This window comes from Ovis canadensis, chromosome 3 (assembly GCF_042477335.2).
Source record: "Ovis canadensis isolate MfBH-ARS-UI-01 breed Bighorn chromosome 3, ARS-UI_OviCan_v2, whole genome shotgun sequence".
NCBI lineage: Eukaryota > Metazoa > Chordata > Mammalia > Artiodactyla > Bovidae > Ovis > Ovis canadensis.
In genome coordinates this window covers 196245784-196272500 of record NC_091247.1, presented here as the reverse complement: position 1 = coordinate 196272500, position 26717 = coordinate 196245784, and the positions used below count along the sequence as shown (strand labels likewise).

Below are 26717 nucleotides of genomic sequence, written 5' to 3'. Positions count from 1 at the left end.
AGTAACTCTAAGTATCATTTTACTCTGTCAGACAATGTAAAGCGTGTTTAAGTTATGTAATCTATATGTTATTTTTTGTATTGCTCAGAGGGCATTGGAAAAGGTCCCCTTGTGATTAGAGCTGTTCATTTTGAGACATGAATGTGCCTTCATTAAGGCATTCCAAAGTTGGTTTATAGTTTGTTTGCTTTAGATGCTGTGCTTTGAGGTCTAATCTTTTGATCCAGTTATATTTATCCTTCGGTTAAATCACTATTATACCTCACAGGTTTGTAAAATGAAAAATGTATCGCTTCCTCTATTGGTCTGTAGTGACTTCTTGGAAAGGCCAAGTTTTATAACTTGTTCCAAAATATACATTCTTAATATTATGAACTTATTCTTGTCTTCCCAGTGTATACTCAGAGGATAGCTGGTCCAACTATCATTTAAAACAGAATACGAAAGCTGCCCTGGGTGGGATGCGTGTGTTTTTGTCTGGCTGGATAAAGTAGGACGAATGCTTCCTTTCCGTCTCGAATTGCTCACTGCATATGACACAGCATTGCTGCATCAGCTCCTTCCCTTGCTAGTGCTTTTTGTTCCCCTAAGAAGGCATGCCTATCAAAGCTTTGTTCTGATGACCTTCTGCTTATGAAGATCTTTCTAATAATACCCTGAAAAATAAACCTTTGCAAGAAGAGGGAAATTGGGGTAGCACATATTTTCAAGAAGTCTGTAGAGAAGATTTTCCAGCTAGACTGTGAACAGATGTCAGTGAGCTAGGACAGTTATCACACAAGCACATCCTCACACATTCCACCAGGACCGCTACTACCACATACTGTCTGAATTCTGACTCAGACATTTGAATTCTGAGTCAGAAAACAAAACTATTTAAATACATTTCGTTCTTGTGAAACTGTCTGGTTAGCTTTATAAATTCCTTAAATGTCATGGCAGTTGCTCTCTGCTGTACCTAAGAAAGGTTCATTAGCACATTGTGTGGGGATGCCGTTGTTTAGTCCAAAATTTTAGGTTAATGACAGTGTTCTCAAATTGGAAGTAGGAAGTTGTTTATGACATTTGATGAGATGCCCTGAATTTACTGTTGACTGGGAAAATTGTTCAAGTTTTCCATTGCCACCAGGACTGGACTGATTTATGAGGTAATTAGTATACACACTTGCCCTCCTGAAATATGCCATTAGAATTATTAAATGTCTTGAATGGTAGCATGCATTCTTTCTTCTGTTTTTTCGTATGTACCTCTTAAGTATCTTATTAACAAGGGCAATACTGGATGTGTAAATGAATGTTTGCTTTTAAAATGAAGTGAATAAAGCTTCTTAGATCTGGAGTATGCATACAGCATATTAGGGTGCATCTGATGTGCAGGAAACAGAGACTAAATGATCTAATCCAAGCTATCATCCCTTTATTATTCATCTATTTTTTTACCCCATCTACATAAAATCTTCAGAGAGTTGCTCATACAATAGACAGTGAGTGAAACCATAAATAATTCCTTTAGAAGGTATAAATATCTCTTTGGGGAAAGAGCCTGAGAAGCTCCTGTATATTATAATTCTGTATTTGAACATAGTATCTGACATGAACTTTAGAGTAGGCTTTCACCTAGATGAGCTCACTGGAAATTCTCTTCCAGCTTCTATACTTAGCATGGAAGGCATGATCTATAGGGCAGATATCAGTCTTACAGCTTTGAGGTTGAATGTGGTTGTGTACTGAGCAATTAAAACACAAGAGTGAAATGAGACTGGAAGGGGAATTTAGGTGATGGAGATACTCAAAGATAGGTGTTGGGATGAGGACCAAGGAGATAGCAAAATTAAAACATGGCTTGCTGGACAGTTCTGATGGGATGCAGGCCTCTATTGTCCCAGAGGAAAAATGCATGAATGGATGAAATAATCTAGGAGAAAGTATTGCAGTGATAAAGAGCATGCTGCTGCTAAGTCACTTCAGTCGTGTGAAAATCCCATGGACGGAGGAGCCTGGTGAGCTGCAGTCCATGGGGTCGCTAAGAGTTGGACACGACTGAGTGACTTCACTTTCGCTTTTCACTTTCATGCATTGGAGAAGGAAATGGCAACCCACTCCAGTGTTCTTGCCTGGAGAATCCCAGGGACGGCGGAGCCTGGTGGAGTTAAGTGACAGAGTCGGATAAAGAGCATAGGATTTGAAGTTGAACAAACCTGTGTTCTGATTCTAAGTCTACAAAAGACTTTATAAATTTGGGCAACTCTCTACCTCTCCGAACCTCAGTATCTTCTTCCAGAAAATGCCAGAGTTCTTAATTTATAAATGCTGTAACAAAAGCACAACAGTAGCTAGTGAGTGGTTGGCCATACTGGGTAAGGTCTGTTCTGCAGGAGTATGTTTCTATATGTAAACTACCTCATTCACAGTTGACAAATGGGTGAAGACATTTAAGAACAATATGGACGTTTCATTCAGTTTACCTGGGCATAGAATCTGGATTAGTAGGAACAGAATTATAACCTTCAGCAGCAAAGGAAAAAACCCTCAGCTTGGCTGCTGATAGGCAGCAAGAGGCTTTCAGCTTTATTTTAAGAAAATTAAAAACAAGTGTCTGCACCTGGGCCTCCCTTGCAGAGGAGCACTGTCCCAGCCCCGGCTGAGCTCTGCTCTGTGGCAGACTGTATTCCCCGCCTGCATTTGTTTCAGCAGCCCCACAGTCTCCAAGTTCCACTTTCACATGCGTTTTCTCAGCACCCCAGCAGCTCTGCGCCACTTAAAGTGTGACCAGCATTTCCACTCCATTGTTTCTGTGCATTCTAGGATTCTGGAGTCAGCCTTTAGCCATTTTAAGTCGTATGTCTCGGTGATCTAAGTTATCTTCCCTGGTACTAATGACAATTGTGTTCGATAGTGCTTGGGTTCCAATGTTGCACATGTTACATTTTTAGTGGTCTCTTCCTAGCCCTATTTATCTCATGAGCTCCATTATTTTTGTTCTTGTAGTTTTTATTTATTTTAAAATTGTATTTATTTTTGCCTGCACTGGGTCTTGCTTACAGCACGAGGGCTTTCTCTGCTTGTGGTGAGCAGGGGGGCTACTCTCTAGCTGTGGTACACAGGCTGCTCATTGTGGTGGCTTCTCTTTTTTTGCAGAGCATGGGCTCTAAAGCCCAAGCTTAGTGGTTGTGGCCCATGGGCTTAGTGGCTCTGTGGTATGTGGGTTGTTTCCAGACCCTGGATCCAACTTGTGTCTCCTGCACTGGCAGGCAGATTCTTAACCACTGGGCCACTAGGGAAGCCTTGTTGTAGTTTTTAAATTCTTAGTTATTGCTGAGTAATTAGTATATCATGAAACATTCAGATCTTAAGTGTACTGTGGAACCAGTTTGACAAGTGCACATGGAAACACAGAACTTCAATAACCCCAGAAACTTCCTTTGTGTTACTTCCACTTCTACCTTCCCCACCACCAGGAGGAACCACTGATCTGATTTCTATCATCAGTGGGTTCTAGATGGGTTCTAGAATTTAGGCTGTTCTAGAATTGAGTTGTGTAGTATAAACATTTGTGTGCTTCTGTCTGTCCTCCCTTCAATGTGTTTATCAGTGGGATACATTTTCATGGTTGAGTTACATTGTTTTGTAAGAACATTGCACAATATGATTATCTTTTCTCCTTTTATTGGACATCTAAATTATTTCCAGTTTTGGGTCTGTGTGTGGACCTGTGTTTTTTTTTTTTTTTTTTAACCTAGGATAACTATCTAGGAGCAGAGATATTAGATCATAGTATAGCTGTAACTTTAACATCTTAAGAAACTGCAAACTGTTTTCATAGTGCTCGGAGCCTTTCATGCTCCTTCCAGCAGTGTATGGGAGTTCCAGGTATTTGGTTTTAATTTGTTGGGTTGATTGGCCATTGTTGTATTTCTTCTTTGTGAGCTACCTAAATCTTTTGCCCTTTTCCAAGTTAAGTCCCGTGTCCTTCTGTTATTGAGTTGTAGAATTTCTTTTCTTTATATATTTTGAATACAAGAACTTTGACAGATATATGTGTTGTGAGTTATTTTCTTCTAGTCTGTGGTTTTCAAAGAACTTTAATATTTTTAATGCACAATTTAATAGAACACTCAGATGCTATGATGTCCATAGTCCATGAATGTCAACGCTTGTTGATAACTAACATTATCATGGCTCAGTATCATGGTCTTGATTTTCAACAGCCAATTAATTGCAATGTCTTAGTGCATAGTCATTTAGAAAGTTGCTTTATTTCAGCTTCCTTCAAAGGCTGAATGTATCCAAGACAACTGGTCCCATCCTACATCACAGATGGCAACAGCAGGGGGTACAGTGGCCATTGTTTTACTTGCTTCCATGTAAAACCTAAACGTCCTAGAGACATGGCAGGTTGAACTCCAAAAACATAAAGAAGAATGCAAAGATTCATGCAAATTAAGGTCATAAGCCAGCTTGTTTTGCCTTGTGAAACATATGAAAATCGTTGCTACCCATTGCACAAAACATCTGTTGAAATGAGGTTTACAGCTTGAATGTTTTGAGATTGACTGTTTCTAAAACCCAAGATTGCCTGATGGGAAAGCAGATGGGCAATTTAGACAGTCTTATACTAACTCATTATTTCTTCTGAAACACAAACTTAATTTAGAAATTCAAAGACAGTGTATTGAGATATACAACTTCAGAAGTATAATGTTGGAAAGTGGTTAAGAGAACAGAGCCTTGCTTTGAAAAACTGATTAGGACAGAGCCTTATTTCTTAATATAGTAAACACAGGGAATTTGTAAAGAAACTGAATCTATACTTGAGTTCTAAGTATTCAGAATTTATTCTTTAAAATTACTTAAATATGTTAAAATAGTTTAAAAATATATTATCCTCCTTGTGGGCCTCATAAACACTGTCAAGCTTAGTTGAAAAATGTTAGTTTTACCCAAAAAAATTCATATAAAATAAATTTTGCATCAGTAATTTTCCACAAATTGGAGCTTTTTAAGCTTTTTCCCCTGGAAAATATTTATAATTAGATTTTGTACTTTTCACATGTATTAGCATTATTTTCTATGGCTCAGAATTTCTTCAGGCTACTGAGATATAAAACTGTTGGTCTTTAAAATAAGAAACACCAGATTTCTGTGTGTTTTGGACACCAGAGTATCTGCTGTTAATTTTCCTGGCTCTTAGTGACTTTTTTTTAAGTGGCAGCTATTAATATGCCTCCATCTAGCAGAGCTTCCTACCCTCATTTAATTTTTGTTTTTAATCATCTGTGGGCTGAGAAAACAGTCAAGCTTGTGAGAATTATGTATAAATTCTGAGCCCATTATCTGAGTGAAGTATAGGACTTGCCACATGAATAAAGGACATGGACATCAACATTTATTTTGGTTGTTCCAATGATTTCAGCCTATTTTCTGGTTCTTGGCTACTTTTCAAAGAGTGAAGTGAAGTGAAGTCGCTCAGTCATGTCCGACTCTTTGCGACCCCATGGACTGTAGTCTACCGGGCTCCTCTGTCCATGGGATTTTCCAGGCAATAGTCCTGGAGTAGATTGCCATTTCCTTCTCCAGGCGATCTTCCCAACCCAGCGATTGAACCCGGGTCTCCCGCATTGTAGACAGACGCTTTACCGTTTCAAAGAGTATGGATTGTAAAATAAGAAATATGTTACTATTTAATTTAAAAAGGTGTTTTTCTCACTTTCATTATTTCAGAGATGAGAATTTGAAAGTTTCTGGGAAGCAGATTTTCAGTTAAGTAGAGAGACAAATATTTTTAATTTCACAAAAGAGGATAGCGAATGGAGCACTGTCCTGTGAGTCTGATCTTAGCTCCATGAATAGTCAGTTACATACTTCAATCCTCTGGACATCAGTGTCCTCATGGTCTCACACCTACTTATAGGAGTCTGGGGGTCTGTGGCTCTGTTTCCAGGGCTTCCTTTCCTTGTAGCTTGAGCAGAGGCTTATTAAAGAGACAACTTCCACACGAGTAGGAGTTTGGATGGAGTGACCTCTGAGGTGTATTCCCTTTTTAACATGAATACTTCTGTGAGTCACTTGTAGAAGATAATTCACTTGCATTGATTGGGTTAATTTTAAATACTCAAGGGCAATAGTAGTTTAGTTGCTCCCACCTGTCTTGTTCTGCTTTCCCAGTTTGATGAGTCTTGAGTTGAGAACATCATTCTCAAAAGCCACTGTTTTCTCTCTCCTTTCCTCAGGCCCCAGATCTAAAGCTGTTAAAAGTTTATGAAATGCATAAGGGGGGGCGGTTTCCAAATTGTCATATTAAGCTGGTTATACATTCTCTTTATAGCAACAATTCAGCCACTAAGAAAGAAGTTAATTAAAGGACAACTTCATGGCTTGCTGTTTCAGGTAAAAAACAAACAGAAAGACCCAAACCCCTGTGATATTTGTTTACTGTGGGGAAGTTGTCCAGTTTGTGTAAGATTTTGAAGCTGTTATAATATATACTAATTTTAGTCATAAAGTTAAATAACTGACTTAGAAAAAGATGCTCTAGTGAACTTTGTCCTCTCATGCATTTTTGAAAGCATTTCGCAAAACAGGAGAGAACACTCATCAGTGAGTGGTTCCTAATAACATCTTTTAGAGAGGAAGCACCTCAGAATTTACTGTATCTATTAGAAAAGGGCCAGTTTTCTAAGCTTAGTCACCTCCCTTCTGAGACTCTTGAGTAGGCTTTGGTGGTTGTTGTCTCTTTTCTTTCCTGGTCGAACAAAGCTCTCAACTCCTTTCTGTCTGGATATCTCAGGATATCCATGGTGGAGTTAGATGTGTTTCTTTCCCTTATGACACTTGGTGAATTTCTCCTTTCTGTTCATAAATGAAGAACATAAGGAACAGTAAGATTGGCACTGGAGGGAAGGGGCTGGAGGAGGAAAGAGAGAAGGGTGACATTTGCATGTATTTGTTCCCAGGGCATAATGCAGGAACATCTGTTTAAGCAGAAAAAAAATTCATGTCAGAGATTAAGCGAGGCAGAGTGCCCATAAAGCCCCTTACAGGAAGTTGAACAGGAAAAATCTCCATATCTAAATGTGCTTTAATCCTCTCAAGAACACCAGTTTTCTATTATAATGTAACTGATAGGTATGTATCTACCTCTTCGAGGAAAGTCGCAGTTTTCTTGCTATAAAATTTTCACAGACACCGTTTTCACTACTCTGAGTTATGTCTCCAACAAGCTTCTTTGGCCTCTGGCTGAAGATTTCAATGACAAAGCCATTTAGTTTCCTGTTACCGATCCTTGAATTTCATTCCTAGAATAAGTAATGGGGAAAATGCAATGAGAAGCTTACTATTATAAACTTGTTCCCTTAATGTAAAATTCAAGATAAATGACTAGTCTATTTTCTCCCCCTCAGTTAACATCACATCTTTAATGTGTTCTGTATCTGTGACTCTTCCATCATCCTATTTTTGAATATACTCTACCATTTTCTCGTGACAGAGCTGTTTAGATGAGGAATTTCCTCACTGTGATCCCTTGTCCTGCACAGAAAGAATTCATCAATTTCTCCAGAAACAGCTGGTAAGTTTCAGCTTTTTGAAACTATGTTAGTGCCAGTTGTGAACCTACTGTGCGTGTATTTGTAAGTTAGACCTCTATGCTAATTTGCTTGAGAGATTATCAGATGAAGCAAGATACCTGTGTTCTTTTCTTTTTTAAAGCTTGCATGCCTGATTTTACTTTTTATTTAAGATTCATTTGTTATTTATTTTTGGCTGTGCTGGGTCTTCATTGCTGTGTGTAGGCTTTCTCTGGTTGCGGTGAGCAGGGAGCAGGTGCTGCTCTTCCCTGAGGTGTACGGGCTTCTCACTGGGGTGGCTGCCCCTGTGGCTCCCTTCAGCCTCTAGGTGCGAGGTCCTCAGTAGCGTGGCTCCAAAGCTGGAGCGCTGACTCAGTAGTTGTGGTGCATGGGCTGAGTTGCTCTGTTGCACGTGGGACCTTCCCAGATCAGGAATCGAACCTGTCTCTCTTGCTTTAGCAGTTGGAGTCTTAACCACTAGACCACCGGGGAAGCCCTATTATTATTTTTTTCTTTATTATGTGCACACACACAATTCTGATAGGCCCTAGGAAATGGTACTATTTAAAACTTTTTGATTATAGTATCATAAAGAAGAATTATATAACCACACTTGCCCCTCATATTTCTTTCCCCCAAACTTTTGTTTATATGAAAGCATTTATTATTGGGAATTGGTGTTACCATTCTATTAAATTATTGAAAAGTAATTTTTAATAAGTATTACATCTTACTCATGAGGTATACATCTCAATTCAGAGCATGAAAGCTTTGTTACTTTGATGTCATTTATTTTCTTCTTGATCTCTCTTGTGGGAGGACAATAATATTCTTTCTGATTCTGGAGATGAAAAGAGTAGATTTTGAAATATGTTACAGCCCTTTGGAAAGCTAATAGTACTTGATTTTCTGTTCAGAAGCAGCATTGCCATAAAAGATATAGTGGTCCAGAAGCAAGAATACATCAGCTACCCTTGGCCTCCAAACACACACGCTGGTACACACCTCTGCTAGGTAAGCGTGGATGGCCCCTCTCCTATACCCTGTTAGACGCCAGTGGAGGTGGGGGTTTTTTTGAAAGGGAAAATAATCAGTTATTGAGAAGATTGGCTGCAAGAGGGAATGGCAACCCACTCCAGTATTCTTGCCCGGAAAGCTCATGGACAGAGGAGCCTGGTGGGCTACAGTCCATGGGGTCTCCAAGAGTTGGACATGACTTAGTGACTAAACAGCAATATATAGCAAAGATTGTTGAAAGCTTATATGTTTATCCCTGAATTCAGTCAGTCAACTTATATTTGAGCACCTACTCTGTGTAAGGTACTGTATTGTATATTGATATAATAAAGAGTAATCCCTAAAACGGCTCACAGACTATGAAGGGAAGTAAGACTTGGGGTCAGAGAAGGCTCTGCAGAAGAAATGAGTGTTCAGCTGGGCACCGAAAGACAAGTTGCATTTGGAAGAGCAAAAAGCATGGGAAAGAGTATTCCAATGGAGAAAATAACAGAGTTGGGGGAAAAGAAGAATGCAAAGCTGTAAGAGAAGAGTTCAAGCTGGACAAGCCACTTTGGAAATAAGAGGACTTGGGTCAGGGTACAGTTGAATGTAAGTTTGGAGCAGGTTCATGTCAATGCCAGGCTAAGGAGAATGAACCTTCTCTTAGGAGATGCTCAAAACTGGGGCATCTCTCATCACAACATAGATGTGCTTTGAAAGTAAAAGTTAACGGTTGGTTCAGAAAGGATAAAAGAAATGGATGATAAAATAACTTTACGAAGAAATAAAAAGTAAGTAGAGTGATAGGTGGATCATTTCAACTAGAAAAGGGAAAACTGCCGCCACAGCTAACGAGTGACCAGTTCATGTAGGACAATAGATGAGCACTTGCTCTCTAGGGATGATGTTACCCACAGGAACCCAGTGATCATAACAAGGGCACTGAAGGAGAGCCCCCTATGTGCCAGGCACAGGTCTCTGCTCTGAGCATACCTCTTAATTCCTTTAATCCTCACTATATCCCTGTGAGGTAGATGCTACTGTAACTGCCATTTTAGAAATAAGGTAACAGGAACACTGAGTTAGGAACTTGCCTCAGGTCATGTGGCACTTCATGTGTAAGTAAACTGGGGCTCAGAGTGGGTTAGTTATTTATCTGAGATCTTCCCTGGTGGCTCAGACTACCGGTAAAGCGTCTGCCTGCAATGGGGGAGACCTGGGTTCGATTCCTGGGTCAGGAAGATCCCCTGGAGAAGGAAATGGAAATCCACTCCAGTACTCTTGCCTGGAAAATCCCATGGACGGAGGAGCCTGATAGGCTACAGTCCATGGGGTCGCAAAGAGTCGGACACGACTGAGCGACTTCACTTTCACAAAACTGTACATGGCAGAGTCAGTCAGACTTTGACTAGAGCATTGTGATTGATTCCAAAGTCTATGTTTTTTCTATTAAATTCTGCTGCCTCTTGTACTCAGAAAAACATAACAAGACAGTTTCCACACCCAGAAAAAAATTGTCATCCTATTTCCTGCACTCTCTAATGGACAGGGAAGTCTGCTGTGCTGCAGTCCATACGGTCTTGTCCATAAGAGTCGGACATGACTTAGAGCTGAACAACAAAGACAAAGACAATGTCGAACTATTTTCTCTTCAGCAGTTGGTAAACTGTTTCTGTAAAGAGCCAGATAGTAAATATTTGAAGTTTTGCAGGCTATATGGTTTCTGCAACAACTACTCAGCTTTGCTGTTGTAGCACACAAGCAACCACCTTTGGATGATGCTGGATGAATGGGTGTGGCTATGTCCCAATAAAACTTTATTTACAAAAACAGGTGGCTGGCTGGATTTTGCTTGTAACAGCAAGTTGTTGTTGAAACCTCTAGTTGCTTACTAGGCAAGGATTTCTCTTTCCCCTCCTCCACTCACACTCCTCCTTGAAAAAAAGAAAGGCATGAAAATTTAGGGGGTGGGGGATTATGTTAAAATATTAATAAAACTGAATTGATTTTTGCTGTCTCAGAAATGGTCTCATCTCCAAAGAAGAAATTTTTGGAGAGTCCCTCCAAAGATTTTGAATTTTGTGGCATCTGCATTTGAACCGTTAATTTCTATTTTTATTTTTTTCTCTTCTAATGCAGATGCCTTGCATCTGGATAGTTTTACAGCAGTTCCAAGACTAGAACTGACACCTTTCTCATGTGTGGCCAACCTAATCCATGCTTCACATGAAAGGCCCAGATATGAAGAAATAGAGGATTGTGCTTTGGCTGTGACTGAAAGACACAGGTAAGCTAAAAGGGCAGACTGTACTTACTCTGCTTTTTGGGGTGGGGGGGTGGCCTCTTTCCGTTGCCTACCTTTTTAATCAGTTAGATTTTCATATCCTCAGATTGTAACACCTTTATTGTGGAATTTTTATTGTGTAACTTGCCTAACTTTCTGAAAATCAATAATTTAAAACAAAGATACCTCTATAGTTTGCTCCATAGCTCTTTTGAATTTCATAATATCCATCCTAAAAGTGTAAAAGATAAGCTATTTAAAATGTTTCCCAGTTTTTAGGAATATATTCTGTACTACTAATTTAACTTATTCTGCTAGGTTTTGATCCTAATTCTGTTCCTTCACACTCCAGGTGAATAAGTCTTTGAGAATCTACCCCTGTGCCCCTCTTCCTGCACCCAAAGCTCCTCTGAGTTTACTCAACTTTATAAGTACACAGATTGATCTTCCTTAGGAAAAGTTCAGAAAAGGCAGTGGAATTTCTGAGCACTGTCCACTCCACTGAAATTTCCTATCTGTACCAAGGGGTCAGGAAGCGAGACTTTGAATTGCAAATACTTCATTTTCATTTGGGGCTGGATTCTCTATGGTTATAACCTCTCTCTGATGGAACTTGGAGCTCTCTTTCATCATGTCTCACTGAAGGCATGAACTTAATTAGATATTTGGTAAAATTGGGGTGGGGAAGGAAAATGATATGATAGATTAGTATCTGCTAAAATTTGCAAGTTTTCCACTTGTAGTAAGGAACTTTACTTTGTGTTGTTAGGTGCCCTGGCCGTTCAGCTGGTCCCCACCCAGGAACAGATCTTTCAGGTTGCATCAGGATGAATAATGACCTAAGTATGGAAGTGAGTACTGGACTATATTTCAGCTTCATTTTTTAGCTCTACCATATCCTGATCCTCTTCCATTGGTATTCTTTTTTTTTTTTTAATATTATAGACTCTTATAAGTATTATAGACTTTTTCAAGTACAAGTCTTATATCACAAAATTCAGATGCATGAGAAATGTCTGTTTGCCTTTGATACCATATAGGGAGCTTTCTACCCTCTTCTGTAGTGTAAACTCAAGAAAATATAAACAAAAGGATATTTTCATGAAGTGTGATGAACTTTTTATTTGAGAGGTGGAGTTTGGGACTTAAATTCTCTATTAACTGCAAGAAGTCTCAGGTCTCATTGACTCTCTGAGAATTGAGGTCAAGGCTCGATAATCTTTGAGGTGTTGTACTTTGCTGTACAAAGTAAGGCAATGCCCAAGGAGCAATCACTGCCTCAGTTAGGGGCTCATAGTACTTCCTCTGTATCCAAGAAGAGAATACTAAGTAGCTGGTGAAGTAAAAAAGTGAACGTGATGGTAACTCAGTGACGTCCGATTCTCTGTAACTCCATGGACTGTAGCCTGCCAGGTTTCTCTGTCCCTGGGATTTTCCAGGCAAGAATACTGGAGTGGATAGCCATTTCCTTCTCCAGGGGATTTTCCCAGCCTCGAACCTGGGTCTCCTGCATTTGTAGGCAGATTCTTTACCATCTGTCACCAGGGAATCCCCAAGTCACTGAGGGCTCAGGTAAATACCCCAGGTCATGGAGATGTGTCTGAAGTAACTTTCTCCGGCAGCAGGCTGAGCCTGAGGGAACATGATCTTCTCAACCAAATGGAATAGACAGTTCTGTTTCAGAATCTGAAAATCCATCACTCTTTTTTTTTTAAAGATTTATTGTGATATATTTCTCATATCAAACAATTCATCAATTAAAATTGTTCAATTAAATGTTCTTAAAAATATTCAGAGTTGTGTAACCATCATCACAATCAACTTTTGAACATTTTGATGCTCCTAGAAGCATGACTATTAGGAGTCTATTTCTATCTCTGACCCCTACCCCGACTCCCACTCTGCCTCACTCTTGGCAGCTACTACTTTCTGCCTCTATAGATTTGCCTGTTCTGGCTATCTCATGTGAACGGAATAATACAATACTTCTTGTATTGTGACTTCTTGTGACTAGCTTCTTTCATTTAGTATAATGTTTTTAAGGCTCATCCATGTTTGTAGCATGTCATCAACACTTCCTTTTTATGACCACATATTTCACTGTATGAATATGCTATGTGTTGTTTATGCGTTCACCATTGATAAGAGCTTGAGTTATTTCTACTTTTTATCATGAACAACATCACTATGAACGTTGATGTAAAACATTTTGTGTAAATATATGTTTTCAGTTCTTCTGAGTATACATCTGCTGTGGCGTGTGTGCTCAGTGATTTCTGACTCTTTGTGACCCCATGGACTGTAATCCACCAGGCTCCTCTGTCCATGAAATTTTCCAGGCAAGAATACTGGAGTGAGTTGCCATTCCTGCTCCAGGGGATCTTCTTGACCCAGGGATTCAACCTGTGTTTCTTGCATCTCCTGCATTGGCAGACAGATTCTTTACCACTGTGCCACCTGGGGTACCCCATATATCAACAAGTGGAATTATTGCACCATAGAGGCTTCCCTGGTGGCTCAGACGGTAAAGAATCTGCCTGCAATGTGGGAGACCTGGCTTCGATCCCTGGGTTGGGAAGATCCCCTGGAGGAGAGCATGGCAACACACTCCAATATTCTTGCCTGGAGAATCCCCATGGACAGAGGAGCCTGGCGGGCTACAGTCCCTGGAATCACAGAGTCAGACACGACTGAGCGACTAAGCACAGCACAGGGTCACTCTATGTTTAACACTTTGAGGAGTTAAAATCTGCAAAGCAGATTTCCAAAGCAGCTATACCATTTTACATTCTCACCAATAGTGTATGAAAATTTCAATTTCTCTATATTCTTATCAACCCTTGTCTATCCTTTTTTCTTGGTTTACTTAGAAAATGTTTTTCTCTTATACTAAAACATAGTTGATTTAAAACATGTTAGTTTCAGGTGTACAGCAAAGTGATTCAGTTATATATATACATGTATCTATTTTTTTTTCGTCTTTTTAATTATAGGTATCAGTGGATGCAAAGTTGTATCTGATTGTGGTTTTCATATGCATTTCCTTAATGACAAATGACGTTGAACATCTTCTCATGTACTCATTGGCCATATGTATATCTTCTTTAGAGATATGTCAACAGATCTTTTTTTGCCCACTGGAAAAAAAATGAGTTTGTTTTTTAATTGAGTTATACGAGTTGTTCTTATTCTTCCGTTTAAGTGTGTGTATCTGACATTTTCCTCTCCCTTAGTACCCCGTCCTATTGAGTAGTTAAGAGAAGGAAAGAAAAAGGAAATGAATCTGTTTTGCTATTACTTAGCAGTTCTTTTAAAGTTTTAATAAAGGAAGTTGAACTTGGAAGCTTACAGGATGTCTGGTTATTAGTAATTTCCCTTTTATCTGGTATTGATTTCACCAAGAAGGTGGAAGGAACCAACATTAGTTGTCTACCAGGTACACAACTGTAGGAAAGCATTTCTATATACTAATTTTGTCTGCAACTTTGAATGGTATTCTCTGCTTCTGCCATCAAGGCAACTGAAATTCAGAGAGGTTAAATAACTTAACCAGGATCACTCAACTAGTAAGTAGGAAACCTGGGCTGCAAATTCAGGTTTGTCAAGCTTCAGAGATTAACTGCTTCTTACAACTCCTCTTACATGACATTGAATTTAGACATTTCAATCATGATAATTACTCATAGTTACCTTGAAAGTATTTTTTTGGCTGAGAAACAAATGTGTTTCCTTATATATCAAAAAAGAGCTCCTAATCCATCCTTATTAGAATATGTGACCGAGTTATCTTGTCTTTTTATTATTTATTCTCCATCAGGTGTTAGTTGTGTTATGTGGAATCTTTCGTTGTGGCAAGTGGGCGTCTCTCTGATTGTGGCATGTGGGCTCAGTAATTGTGGTAGGTGGGCTTAGTTGCCCCATGGCATATGGGATCTTAGTTCCCTGACCAGGGATAGAACCTGAGTCCCCTGCATTAGGAAGCAGATTCTTAACCACAGGACTAGCAGGGAAGTCCCAGTTATTTTGTCTTGACACCCATGAAGAAATAGGAGCTAACATAGAACATAGGTCAAATGCTCCTAGGGAAATATAGAGATTCCCTGAGGGTTTTTCTGCTGCCTCTAAGCCATGTCTTCCACGGGCCCCAGGAACTAGCCTGCCAGGTGCACCCTGCGGCTGTTCTCAACTATTTCCACCATTTCCCTTTTCCTCTGCTTCACTGAAGAATCCTTGCAGCCTGTTCACTCCCTCATGCCTGTCCCCTGAGCAAATCCCTACCTGCTACCCTGTCATGCCCTCCCACACCCGTCTTTTAAACAAATACAGTGCTCTCCTTAGACAGTGCTTGTCAAAGCATCCTCATTAATAGGAATTAAAATTAAATATGAGATTAAAATTACAAAGCATATAATCCATGTTTATCCCAGTGACCCATAAATCATGTTTCCTTAACTCTTCAGCTTCAAACTTTCAGAATTTCATCACTCTTGAGGACCTTCATAGCAAGCAACTTACCCTGGTATTCAAGCTTTTCTCTAATCTGACTGCAGTCTTCATCTTCACCCTTTCCTCATCCCTGCCTTATAGTTGTCCCTAAATGTCAGCCGAGCCATGTGGTCTGCATTGTCGGAATATATCACACCAAGTTGTTTATGCTGTTTCTCTGCCCCAAACACTTAACAATCCTCCGTTTATCAAATTCCATGTGACTGTCAAGGCCCATTCCAAAGACTTTTCTTGTGATAGAAATATTTGCAGTCAAGCATCTCTAGTCCTTTATCTTCTTCTTTTTTTTTAGATTTTTTTCATGTGGAAAATTTTTAAAGTCTTTATTGAATTTTATTAGTTTGTCACAGTATTGCTTCTGTTTTATGTTTTGGGTTTTTTGTTTTTTTTTTGTCCTGAGGCATGTGGGATCTTAACTCTCCAACAGCCTGCACTGGACTGCCCAAGGAAGACCTCTTTAGTCCTTCTTGAGATTGAAATCAGTACGAATTAGAAGTTGAGAGATGAGGGTTTACCCTGGTTCTCCCTCTCTGCAATTGTGGAAAAGTCTTATTCAGATCTCAGTTTCTTCATTTCTCAACTATTCCACTTGGGAAAAAATAAGTTTACCCTTTTCTTTTAGACCCCAGTAACTGTGTACCTCTTGTCTATATTTTTGGTTACATTGTAGTTCTTTGTTTTCTTATGTGTTTTCCAGTATCAGGTTATTAGCTTGGTATAGAATGCCTTTGGCCATTAACCAATGTCCACCTAGCATCCTGAATAGATTTGGTATATGGTAGCTATCCTATTAATATTTGGTGAATGCCTGTTTACTTCTTCATTTTTGTATCCCCTATAGGGTCTATTTAAAACATTGAGAGTGAGCACCCAGTGAACTTGTTCAAGTGACAGTCTTGCCCTATTGCTTTCTGACTGGTGTTCCTGAGAACTATTTTTTATTCCTCTCCTGTATTCATAGAGATAGCTATGTTCTAGCCTCTTTTGCAGAAAGCACAGAATGAGCATCAGTATTCACAGGAGAATTTTGGGGTGAGCAGAGGACTCTAGCAAGGTTAACATCTCAAAAAGAACATCTCAGTAAAATAATTTGGGGTCCAATTTGGGGCATTCTTGGGAAGAACAGAACTATTTTACTGGCTCAGTGAAATCTACTTATTTGGAATATTTTAAAGAGAGGAAAAAAAGAAATTATTTCCATTCCTTCTCTTTTAGAGGCTCAGACTAAAATATTTATGAGAGAAATTTTTACAGTACCTGAGTCATACTTCAAAACAATGCCAGGGTAGTTTTAGTGGGTAACAGTGTCAATGAAACAGGTTGATAATTGTTGAATCTGCAAAATAGGTACACAAGGGTGGCTGTTCTATTCTGTCTACTTTTGTATTTATTTGAAATATTCCCCAATAGTGACTTAGAATTTTTAACCACATAGCATGCTGCTGCTGCTGTTGCTGCTAAGTCACTTCAGTCGTGTCTGACTCTGCGTGACCCCATAGACGGCAGCCCACCAGGCTCCCCCGTCCCTGGGATTCTCCAGGCAAGAACACTGGAGTGGGTTGCCATTTCCTTCTCCAGTGCATGAAGGTGAAAAGTGAAAGTGAAGTCGCTCAGTCGTGTCCAACTCTTCCAGACCCCATGGACTGCAGCCCACCAGGCTCCTCCACCCATGGGATTTTCCAGGCAAGAGTACTGGAGTGGGTTGCCATTGCCTCTCCAAGCCACATAGCCTAGGCTTTGGAATTAAGCAGGTGTGGTTTTAAACTGGCTCTGTTACTTATTATCTGTGTGACCTTGGACAAGTGGCTCAACCTCTTTCAGTTTGCTTGCGTCCCTTGTGAAAGAGAGATATTAGTTTGCAGAGTTCTTCTGAGAATTCAAATACATACACATACATATATTACGCATACACACACATATATATATATATATCTGCACATACGTATACATATATTATGTATATACACATACCTATATATATCTGCAACTGTTAAGTTCTGCTCTAACCAGTCCATGGAAACAAACGAGGTTTGTTTAGAGAAACAAACTGTTCATATTTAGAGAAAAGGCAAATCTCAGTGCTCTGTCTCCTCACTTGCTGGTGAAGAGGAAGCTCTCTTTGTTTCATGAAGTCAACAAGAAACAGAAGAACATTTGTTTTTCCAAGAACCTATGTTGATGCCTGGGCTTCCCTGGTGGCTCAGTTGGTAAAGAATCTGCCTGCAATACAAGAGACCCTGGTTTGATCCCTGGGTTGGGAAGATCCCCTGGAGAAGGAAATGACAACTCACTCCAGTATTCTTACCTGGAGAACTCCATGGACTGATGAGCCTGGTGGGCTACAGTCCAAGGGGTCCCAAAGAGTCGTACACGACTGAGCAACTAACCGTTTCATACTGATGCCTACCAGTATACCCCAATGTCCTTCTGACCTCACCAACCAGTGGGTCCCAGGAAAAGGGACTTCACCTCCTGAGAGATTGTTGGAGAAGGCAGGTGGTTTCACCACTCCCATCCCTGCAGTCCTTTCTGTTTGCTGTCCCACTGGCCACAGGCCCTGCCTGCTCCCCTGCTGACCTCCTCAGAACACTGTGTCTGGACTTTTGGTAATCTCCTCACCCTGGCCAGTGGACAGAAGTCTCTTCCTTCTTGTTCCAGCACTTTAAGGATCCTACTGTAGTGTCGGGTGGACTGCTTGTGACTTAGTCATTGAAATTATCCTTTGCTTTTCAAGACAAATGGATAATGCAGCAGTGCTGCAGAACAGTACAGTCTCCCACTGAGTTGATGCTTGCTGCTCTCTTCCACAGCTAGACCTAGCAGTTTATTTAGCCCAACTTTCTCCATTCTTCCTCACTCCTGGCGATTTCTATTTCTCTCAGGCCTAAGTTGTCTCTCCTTATAATCTATCTTTCTTTCCTTATTCACTCCTCCCACCACTGAGTCTGAATAGCAACCAAAGGATTTCTGGGCCTTTGCAAAACTGCATTCATGATTAGGTGCCTGTGTGTGTCCCCTAACACTCCAAGAATTAAGATGGTTCATGAAAATCCTGGGACATCCCTGGTGGTCCAGTGGCTAAGACTCCACCTTACTGCTTCAGTGGGTTGCAGGTTCAATCCCTGGTCAGGAAAGTAAAATCCTGCATGCTGTGTAGTATGACCAGAAAAATTTGGGGGGAGCTTCCCGGGTGGTGCTAGTGGTAAAAAACCAGTCCATCAGTGCAGGAGATGTAAGAGACGAGGGTTTGATCCCTGGGTTGGGAAGATCCCCTGGAGGGGCCATGGCAACTCACTCCAGTATTCTTGCCTGGAGAATCCCATGGACAGAGGAGCCTGGTGGGCTGCAGTCCATGGGGCCTCAAAGAGTCGGACATGACTGAAGAGACTTAGCACCATGAAATGAAACTGATTCTTCCCTCTACCTACCTGAGTCTTAGATTTTACGTCAACAAGACTCTTTATAACATATTAAAGTACCTGGTTCATAGTAAACACTCGGGAAATAGCAGCTGTAACTGTCACCCCAAATCAGGATTATTAGTAGCATGAAGCTCAGAGGATATAGGTTAAAGGATATGAAGATGAATTTTTGTTTTCCATTTGGCTGGTAAAAAAAAGTACACAGTAAATATTAAGTGTTTTGCTATCCCTTTGAGATCTCCTTCATGTAATTACATGTTTTTGCCTCAGATGTACTATCACTAGAAAAGGGTGATTTATGAGGCAAAGTACAGAATCCACTTAAAAATATCTCAGATTTTCTGGCCATTGTCTGTCCTGTTCTCTCAAGCTGTGTGTGGGTGCAGCTTTAAGAACCTTAGAGAATAAATAAATTGCCAGTTGCAAAACTGGAACATGTAAAAGTTGGCTGATAACTATATTACAAATGAACCTCGAAGTGGTGGGTGTGTCCTGTAGGTCTGAAGGTGTGGTGTCCTTTTAGTTAGAAACTGGAAAAAAAAAAAAAGGCTTGTGAAGAAATTTAGTTTTATTTAGGTTACAGCAGAAGGCAATGGCAACGCACTCCAGTACTCTTGCCTGGAAGATCCCATGGATGGAGGAGCCTGGTGGGCTGCAGTCCATGGGGTCGCTAAGAGCTGGACAAGACCGAGCAACTTCACTTTCACTTTTCACTTTCATGCATTGGAGAAGGAAATGGCAGCCCACTCCAGGGTTCTTGCCTGGAGAATCCCAGGGACGGGGGAGCCTGGTGGGCTGCCGTCTATGGGGTTGCACAGAGACAGACACAACTGAAGAGACTTAGCAGCAGCAGCAGCAGCAGGTTACAGCAGTTAATATCTTTTGATGTTCAGTTTTACATTCTTTTCTTTCTAGAAGATTGAAACTTTGACTCCAAGTCAAGGGCATTTTTTTTTTAAGTTAGAATGAAATAAGTCTATATAGACTCCTTTTGTTCAGTTTTTTTTTTCTCACAAAATCATATTACTTTACTTGAGTAGTGTCAATTGTCTAAAATGGATCTAAAAGTAAAAGTTACACTGATAACACAAATGTTTCTTAGTGGAAGGGATTTTGATCATAAAAATCTATGGGTAAAATAGCATTTCATCTAAAAGAGTAACCCTGGAAGATTATGTAGGCCTGTTAATTGCCCTTACTGATACTGATAGCGCTTCCCTGGTAGCTCAGATGGTAAAGAACCTGCCTGCAATGAAGGAGACTGGAGTTTGATCTCTGGGTTGGGAAGATCCCTGGAGAAGGGAATGGCTAGCCTCTCCGGTATTCTTGCCTGGAGAATTCCATGAACAGAGGAGCCTGGTGGGCTGCAGTCCATGGGGTGGCAAAGAGTTGGACACGATTGAGCAACTAACACTTTCACTTCACTTTCAATATCTTAGAAGCTATTTCTTCATATTTTCTGACTGAATATTAATGCTGCTGTATGTATGTGAGAAAGCTGAAGTGAGAGGGGTGAATGTGTGTGTATGTGTCTTGCATTTGCTGACCCAGTCTGTGGGAGAATATCTCGCTTTGTTCCGTAAGTACGTTGGCTACCCCACCCTTACCCTACATTAGACTTTTACTGTCAAAAGCAAATGAGCTGCACCACAGATTTTCATGTAAATGTTATGCAGGTTCCTATTTGAATGGCTTGAACAGGAAGAACATGCTTCCTGCTCTAGGCTGTCAGCATGTGTTAGACTCATTGATGTGAGCCAATCTTGTGCTGTAAGTAAGTCTCTCTCTTCTGAGCTTTCTCTTTCTTGCACGTAGTCAGTTTCTCGATTTTCCTTGGTTTTAAGATATATCCAGTAAATTATCTTTTTTTATAATCTGTCTAGATCCTGCAGTTGTTGTGTGTGTTAGGTTCTCCTGTGGGCTCAGGAAACTGGTTTGAATAGGGGCACCTTTTGAAACTGGGAGAAAAGAGCATAATTGTAGAAAGTGTTTGCTGAGTTATTTTTCACCCCCCATTTCACACACACAGACACCCTGAGGGGCTATATCTCCAACTTTCATTAACTATAACTCTAAATTTTGAAAAATAAAAATCTCCTTCTTTGGTTTGGCTCTTCTTCTAAGGAGGAAAAAAATGTTAGCTGAATATATGAAAATCTAGGATTGAGGTATGTTGTGTATTAGGTTGTTTTTTTGATCAGTGAGATTTATAATGATTCATGAATTGGGACTAATATCTAGTAATATCCAATATCTTTGCAACAGAACAATGTAGTAATATATGGCTACTAAATACATAATGTTTATCCAAAATAACAGAATTGTTACTTACTTAATAAATATTTTATGTTTACCAGTTTCACATAAAAATTAGGATAAAAGAAGGGCTTTACACAGAGCATTATGACAGATGAGACTCATTTTAACATAATGTATTTTTGCTGTACTTATTATTTTGATTTTAAATAATTAGAATTTTTAGGAAAACAATCTATAGAAATAATGTTTTCTCTTTCCTTTAATATTGGAAATCAGTTTAATTCAATAGAAAATAGCTACATTCGCTTTCACACCTCTTAAATTCAAATATAAAGTTTCATGCCCGATTGGTATAAAAAGGAATTTTTCCTGACAAACTTAGGTTTTTAGTTAGTGCAGTATAATTATGGCATATATTATTGTTATTTATAACACAGTAATAAGTGCTATTTCAAGTCACATATAATAATAGATTTCTATGTTATAAAGTGTTAAATGGGCCTGATTTTTTTTATTATTATTATTAAGGCCTCAATGCTCATTGATTTTTATGGAGGGTACTCAATGAAACTGAAGAATGTTTAAATTTTTCCTATTTTACAGCTTCATTTTCTTACATATGTATTGGTAGATAGTTAAATAAGCATATAGTAATTACTAGTACAATATATTTAAATATGTCAAGGACAGAGCCAATATCATTTAACTACCAATGGTATATAAGGTACAATTTCTCTTCAAAATTCAATGCACATATTTTCCTACTCTGTTCTGTGCATACTTTCCTCTATGCAATGCTGCTTATAATTTATGAAGTATTTGTTCTGCATATTTGTCTTTTTGACTGGCCTATGAGTTCCTCTGGGACAAGGACTGTGTTTCTGGTCTCTTTCAGGCTTTCAGTTTTGTGCCAGAAACAACGAAAGGCTGTTTCTGGCACAAACTAGGCCTTTGTTGAAAGTTATTGAATTAAACTGGTGCCACAAGGGACTTCAGTCACATAAAGTCTGACACAAAGATGTTTAAAGCAGGGACAAAATGAAATAAAAGAGAAGATTGCCTAACATTTACATATACAAGTTGTTGTTATTATTGTTCGGTCACTAAATTGTATCCCACTCTTTGTGACCCCATGGACTGCAGCACGCCAGGCTTCCCTGTCCTTCACTATCTCCCAGAGTTTGCCAAAACTCATGTCCGTTGAGTCAGTCAGTGATGTGATTCAACCATCTCATCCTCTGTCACCCCCTTCTCCTCCTGCCTTCAGTCTTTCCCAGTGTGAGGGGGTTAGGTGTAAAATCTTGCTTTGCAGATTTGATTGTGGAGTTTTCTTAACATTTGAGGTGAACATTTTGAAAGTTTATATTCAAATCATTTATCAGTCAAAGACAATCAACGGAAAGTCTTTGCCTCTCCAATAGCCTTAGGGTGTTTCAGAGACAGTTCTGTTTACAGTGAAGAGGACACTATATTTAGTCTGATTGTTCAGACAGTTTAGAGGCTGGCACTACCATTCTGAATGTTCCTGGGAAATTACTTTATTCATTGGCTTTGCTTTCCTCACCTGAAATAAGTAAATCTTTTTTTTTAATCTCATTAAAATCTATTGCATAAGGTTGTGGAGTGAATTAAATGAGACGGTATATAAAAGGGCTTAATAAATTGTAGTGTGCTGTACAGATGTAAGCTATTGTTTTTTGTATTGGATAACTATATATTCAGCAAACTCTTGCTAAACCTTTACCTTTCTGTGGAGTCAATCTTTTCTTGGATAGATTCTCAATATGGTATATGATATACAGCAGCCCTCTATTGAAACCTATTGTATGTTGTGACACCTAATGAGAAGTTCTATGTTTGATTATGGAAATTTAAATATCTTTATTTTTGCATTGTCTGTGCAGATTTTGGATATGTCCAAGTGATTTCAGTTTTAACTTATTAAATTCTTATTTGTTTTTCTAAATAAATAATAAAAATATATATTTATTAGTAAAACTTTTTATTAAAGAGGAACCCGTGTTCCCACTGTATTTTTTGAAAGAGAATAAGTGAATCTAGGGCTTCCCAGGTAGCTCAGTGGTAAAGCATCTGCCTGCCAAGCAGAACATATGGGCTTGATCCCTGGGTTGGGAACATCCCCTGGAGAAGGAAATGGTTACCCACTCCAGTATTCTTGTCTGGGAAATCCCAAGGACAGAGGAGCCTGGCAGGCTACAGTCCATGGGGTTGCAGAGTTGGACATGACTTAGCGACTAAATAACAACAGCAAAAAGTGAATTTACATTCCCACTGCTTTCTTTATTTTTTGAAAGAGAATGAGTAAACCTAATCTCCTAAAGTTCCCTGCAAACTAGGAACTTGATGGGGATTACGAAGCTCAAATGAGACTTTCAAATACTTGTCCTGGCAGACTGGGACCACAGCTTTTTTTGGGGGGGTGGGGGGACCACAATTGTGTTAAAGCTCTTTTTGAGCCCCAAGTAAGAAGAGCTGATGTAGATATAATCCCTCAGAACTTTGAGACTTGGGTAAACTTTAAATGTGTTATGGATCTAGCTAGAAAATTGAGAACCATTTTTAAATCAACAGGTCAAAAGTTTTAGGTTGAGTAATAGTTCCATAAATAGAAATGTTGTTTCATGCCCACCTAGTTCTGTTTAAAGAAAATTTAAGTTCATGATAGAAACTCTGCCTGCCCTTTAAGATTAGAATTTGTTTTGCCCAAGATTTTATATTTTCTTTCAATATTGGACTTGCAAGTATAGTTAAAATTGGACTTTTTTTTTTGAAAGTACAGCTTTGAGTAAGTATGTGTATCCATCTGCCCTATAGCATCACATTCCCATATCCTCTCCAAAAGAGCAAAGCAAATATGGGTTCATTTAAAACTGTATGAAAATATTTGCTTAACACAACCTCTCTGGAATGGAAAATGTCAAATTGTTAAACTTATTTCTCTCTCTCTCTCTCTCTTTTTTTTCCCTTAAGGAGAATGGTGTTGAATACTTATGTTCTGAGAGCCAGCCCCAACCCAGGTTTGCCTGTTTGTTTCTGTGTGTGAATTTGGATGCATATTCCATAATTTCTAAGAGAATTCTTTGGACCCAACACTCCACAAATACTGCTTCTACTCTTTTGACAGGGAATATTCCACCCTACCCTCCCCTGGTCACACTTCATCCACAGAGAGTACTGTAACTTCAAGTGGTAAGTAGACTAGAAAAGATATAAAATAAGACTGTTATTCTGTTATATTGAAAATGGATAATGAACAAGAACCTACTGGACAGTGCATGGAACTCTGCTCAATGTTTTGTGCCAGCCTGGATGGGAGTGAGGTTTTGGGGAGAATGGATACCTGTATATGTATGGCTGAGTTCCTTTGCTGTTCACCTGAAACTATCACAACATGGTTAATCGGCTATACCCCAATGCAAAATGAAAAGTTTAAAGTTTGGGGGAAAAATAAATAAATATGAGGAAACAGAAAAAAACTCAAGGATATTGTACTAAAGATCCCATATGCAGAAAGCTGTACTCTATTTCAATAAATGGTATATTATTTAAAACTTCCTTTAAAAAATTAGAATGTTGATATTATAACCATAAGCTTGGATATCTTGTGATCTCCTGAGGTATATACAAGTGAAAAGGACATAAGCAAATAATCTTTTGCATAGTATTCATGCTGTTAGTTTCTTCCTGTTGATAGATTCTGGATCAGAAATTTTGCATATGGCTTCTGGTGACCCTGACTGTAAACCACTCTGTGAGAAAGAGGAAGATAAAAGATCAGCTTCTACTGTGACAAAGATCCCAGGTAAGCTGTTGAAGGGTTCAAGCATAGTTTCCATTCTAAAACATGAAATGAACCTGGAAGCTTGTGGAGTAACTATCATGAGTGGCTGAATAATATTGTCTTATAAAAGAATTTTGAAGACATAGTCTGAAGAAAAGAACTCTAACAGGTGACCATGGCCTTCACATATGACAATGTGACCAACCTTTTTCCAACTCTATATTTAGAATAAAACTTACTGTGTATTTTAATGGGATTTAAATATCTCCTTATGGCCAAAATTTATTGGACACACCTGAGTCTCAGCTGTGATGCAGTTGTGAAATCACTTACTTAGGAAATTCTCAGAATCCTCATTAGAATTTACTAGGTTAAAAGGATGGACCAGGACTTTTCTGGTGGTCCAGTGATTAAGACTCTGTGCTTACACTACAGGGGCCATGGTTCATTCCCTGATGGGGGAATTCAGATTCTGCATGCTATGTAGCATGGTCAAAAAAATTTTTTTAATAAAATAAAAACTGTATATTAAAAGAAAAAAGGATGGACCAATTAGTGACGGTCCACTCAGGAGGCAGAAATTAACTAGACAATGCATTAGATCCTCCTTTTCTGCCATTTGAGTCCAAAAATAAAGTGGTTATTCTCAACCATTCCCTGTTAGGCATCACTACAGTTGATACTCTTGGGAAATGTAGGCTCCCATTTCTACCTAAAGTGTCAATTAAGGAAAATTCATTGAAAGTTAAATTGGCAATTAAATTTGAGATACAGGTGCTAAGTTAAAGGAGCTGTAAAATTGTAGAAATGGAATCCATTCCTTCATTTAACTGAAGAATATGTTTACATTATATCTCACACCAAATAAGAAAAATTTTAAAACTACACCAGGATACCATTTTTTATCTATCATGTAGACAAAGACAGAACAGTTTGTTTGCACACTTCTGCTAAGATTGTTGGAAGAAAAAGAATTCTCATCCATTGCTGCAAGGAATGTAAATTATTATAATTAGTATGGAGAGGAATTTGCCAATATCTACCCAAAATTTAAATGTATGTCAGTTCAGTTCAGTCACTCAGTTGTGTCCGACTCTTTGCAACCCCATGTACTGCAGCACGCCAGGCCTCCCTGTCCATTGCCAACTCCCAGAGTTTACTCAAACTCATATCCATTGAGTTGGTGATGCCATCCAACCATCTCATCCTCTGTCATCTCCTTCTCCTCCTGCCTTCAGTCTTTCCCAGCATCAGGGTCTTTTCTTTTTTTTTTTTTTTTTTTAATTTTTAGTTTTTTATTTTTTAAATTTTAAAATCTTTAATTCTTACATGCATTCCCAAACATGAACCCCCCTCCCACCTCCCTCCCCAGAACATCTTTCTGGGTCATCCCCATGCACCAGCCCCAAGCATGCTGCATCCTGCGTCAGACATAGACTGGCGATTCAATTCACATGATAGTATACGTGTTAGAATGTCATTCTCCCAAATCATCCCACCCTCTCCCTCTCCCTCTGAGTCCAAAAGTCCGTTATACACATCTGTGTCTCTTTCCCTGTCTTGCATACAGGGTCGTCATTGCCATCTTCCTAAATTCCATATATATGTGTTAGTATACTGTATTGGTGTTTTTCTTTCTGGCTTACTTCACTCTGTATAATCGGCTCCAGTTTCATCCATCTCATCAGAACTGATTGAAATGAATTCTTTTTAACGGCTGAGTAATACTCCATTGTGTATATGTACCACAGCTTTCTTATCCATTCATCTGCTGATGGACATCTAGGTTGTTTCCATGTCCTGGCTATTATAAACAGTGCTGCGATGAACATTGGGGTACATGTGTCTCTTTCAATTCTGGTTTCCTCGGTGTGTATGCC

General features: G+C 39.2%; 1 protein-coding gene across 1 annotated transcript in view; it reads left to right on the top strand.

Moving 5' to 3' along the window:
* IRAG2 (inositol 1,4,5-triphosphate receptor associated 2) overlaps positions 1 to 26717 on the top strand; it is a 74564-nt gene that overhangs the window by 19816 nt on the left and 28031 nt on the right. The window contains exons 10-17 of the mRNA XM_069585528.1: positions 6326 to 6387; positions 7487 to 7567; positions 8483 to 8579; positions 10704 to 10851; positions 11618 to 11699; positions 24027 to 24073; positions 24181 to 24245; positions 24751 to 24858. Coding sequence (XP_069441629.1) covers positions 6326 to 6387; positions 7487 to 7567; positions 8483 to 8579; positions 10704 to 10851; positions 11618 to 11699; positions 24027 to 24073; positions 24181 to 24245; positions 24751 to 24858 — 690 coding nt within the window. The remainder of the gene's footprint in view (positions 1 to 6325; positions 6388 to 7486; positions 7568 to 8482; positions 8580 to 10703; positions 10852 to 11617; positions 11700 to 24026; positions 24074 to 24180; positions 24246 to 24750; positions 24859 to 26717) is intronic.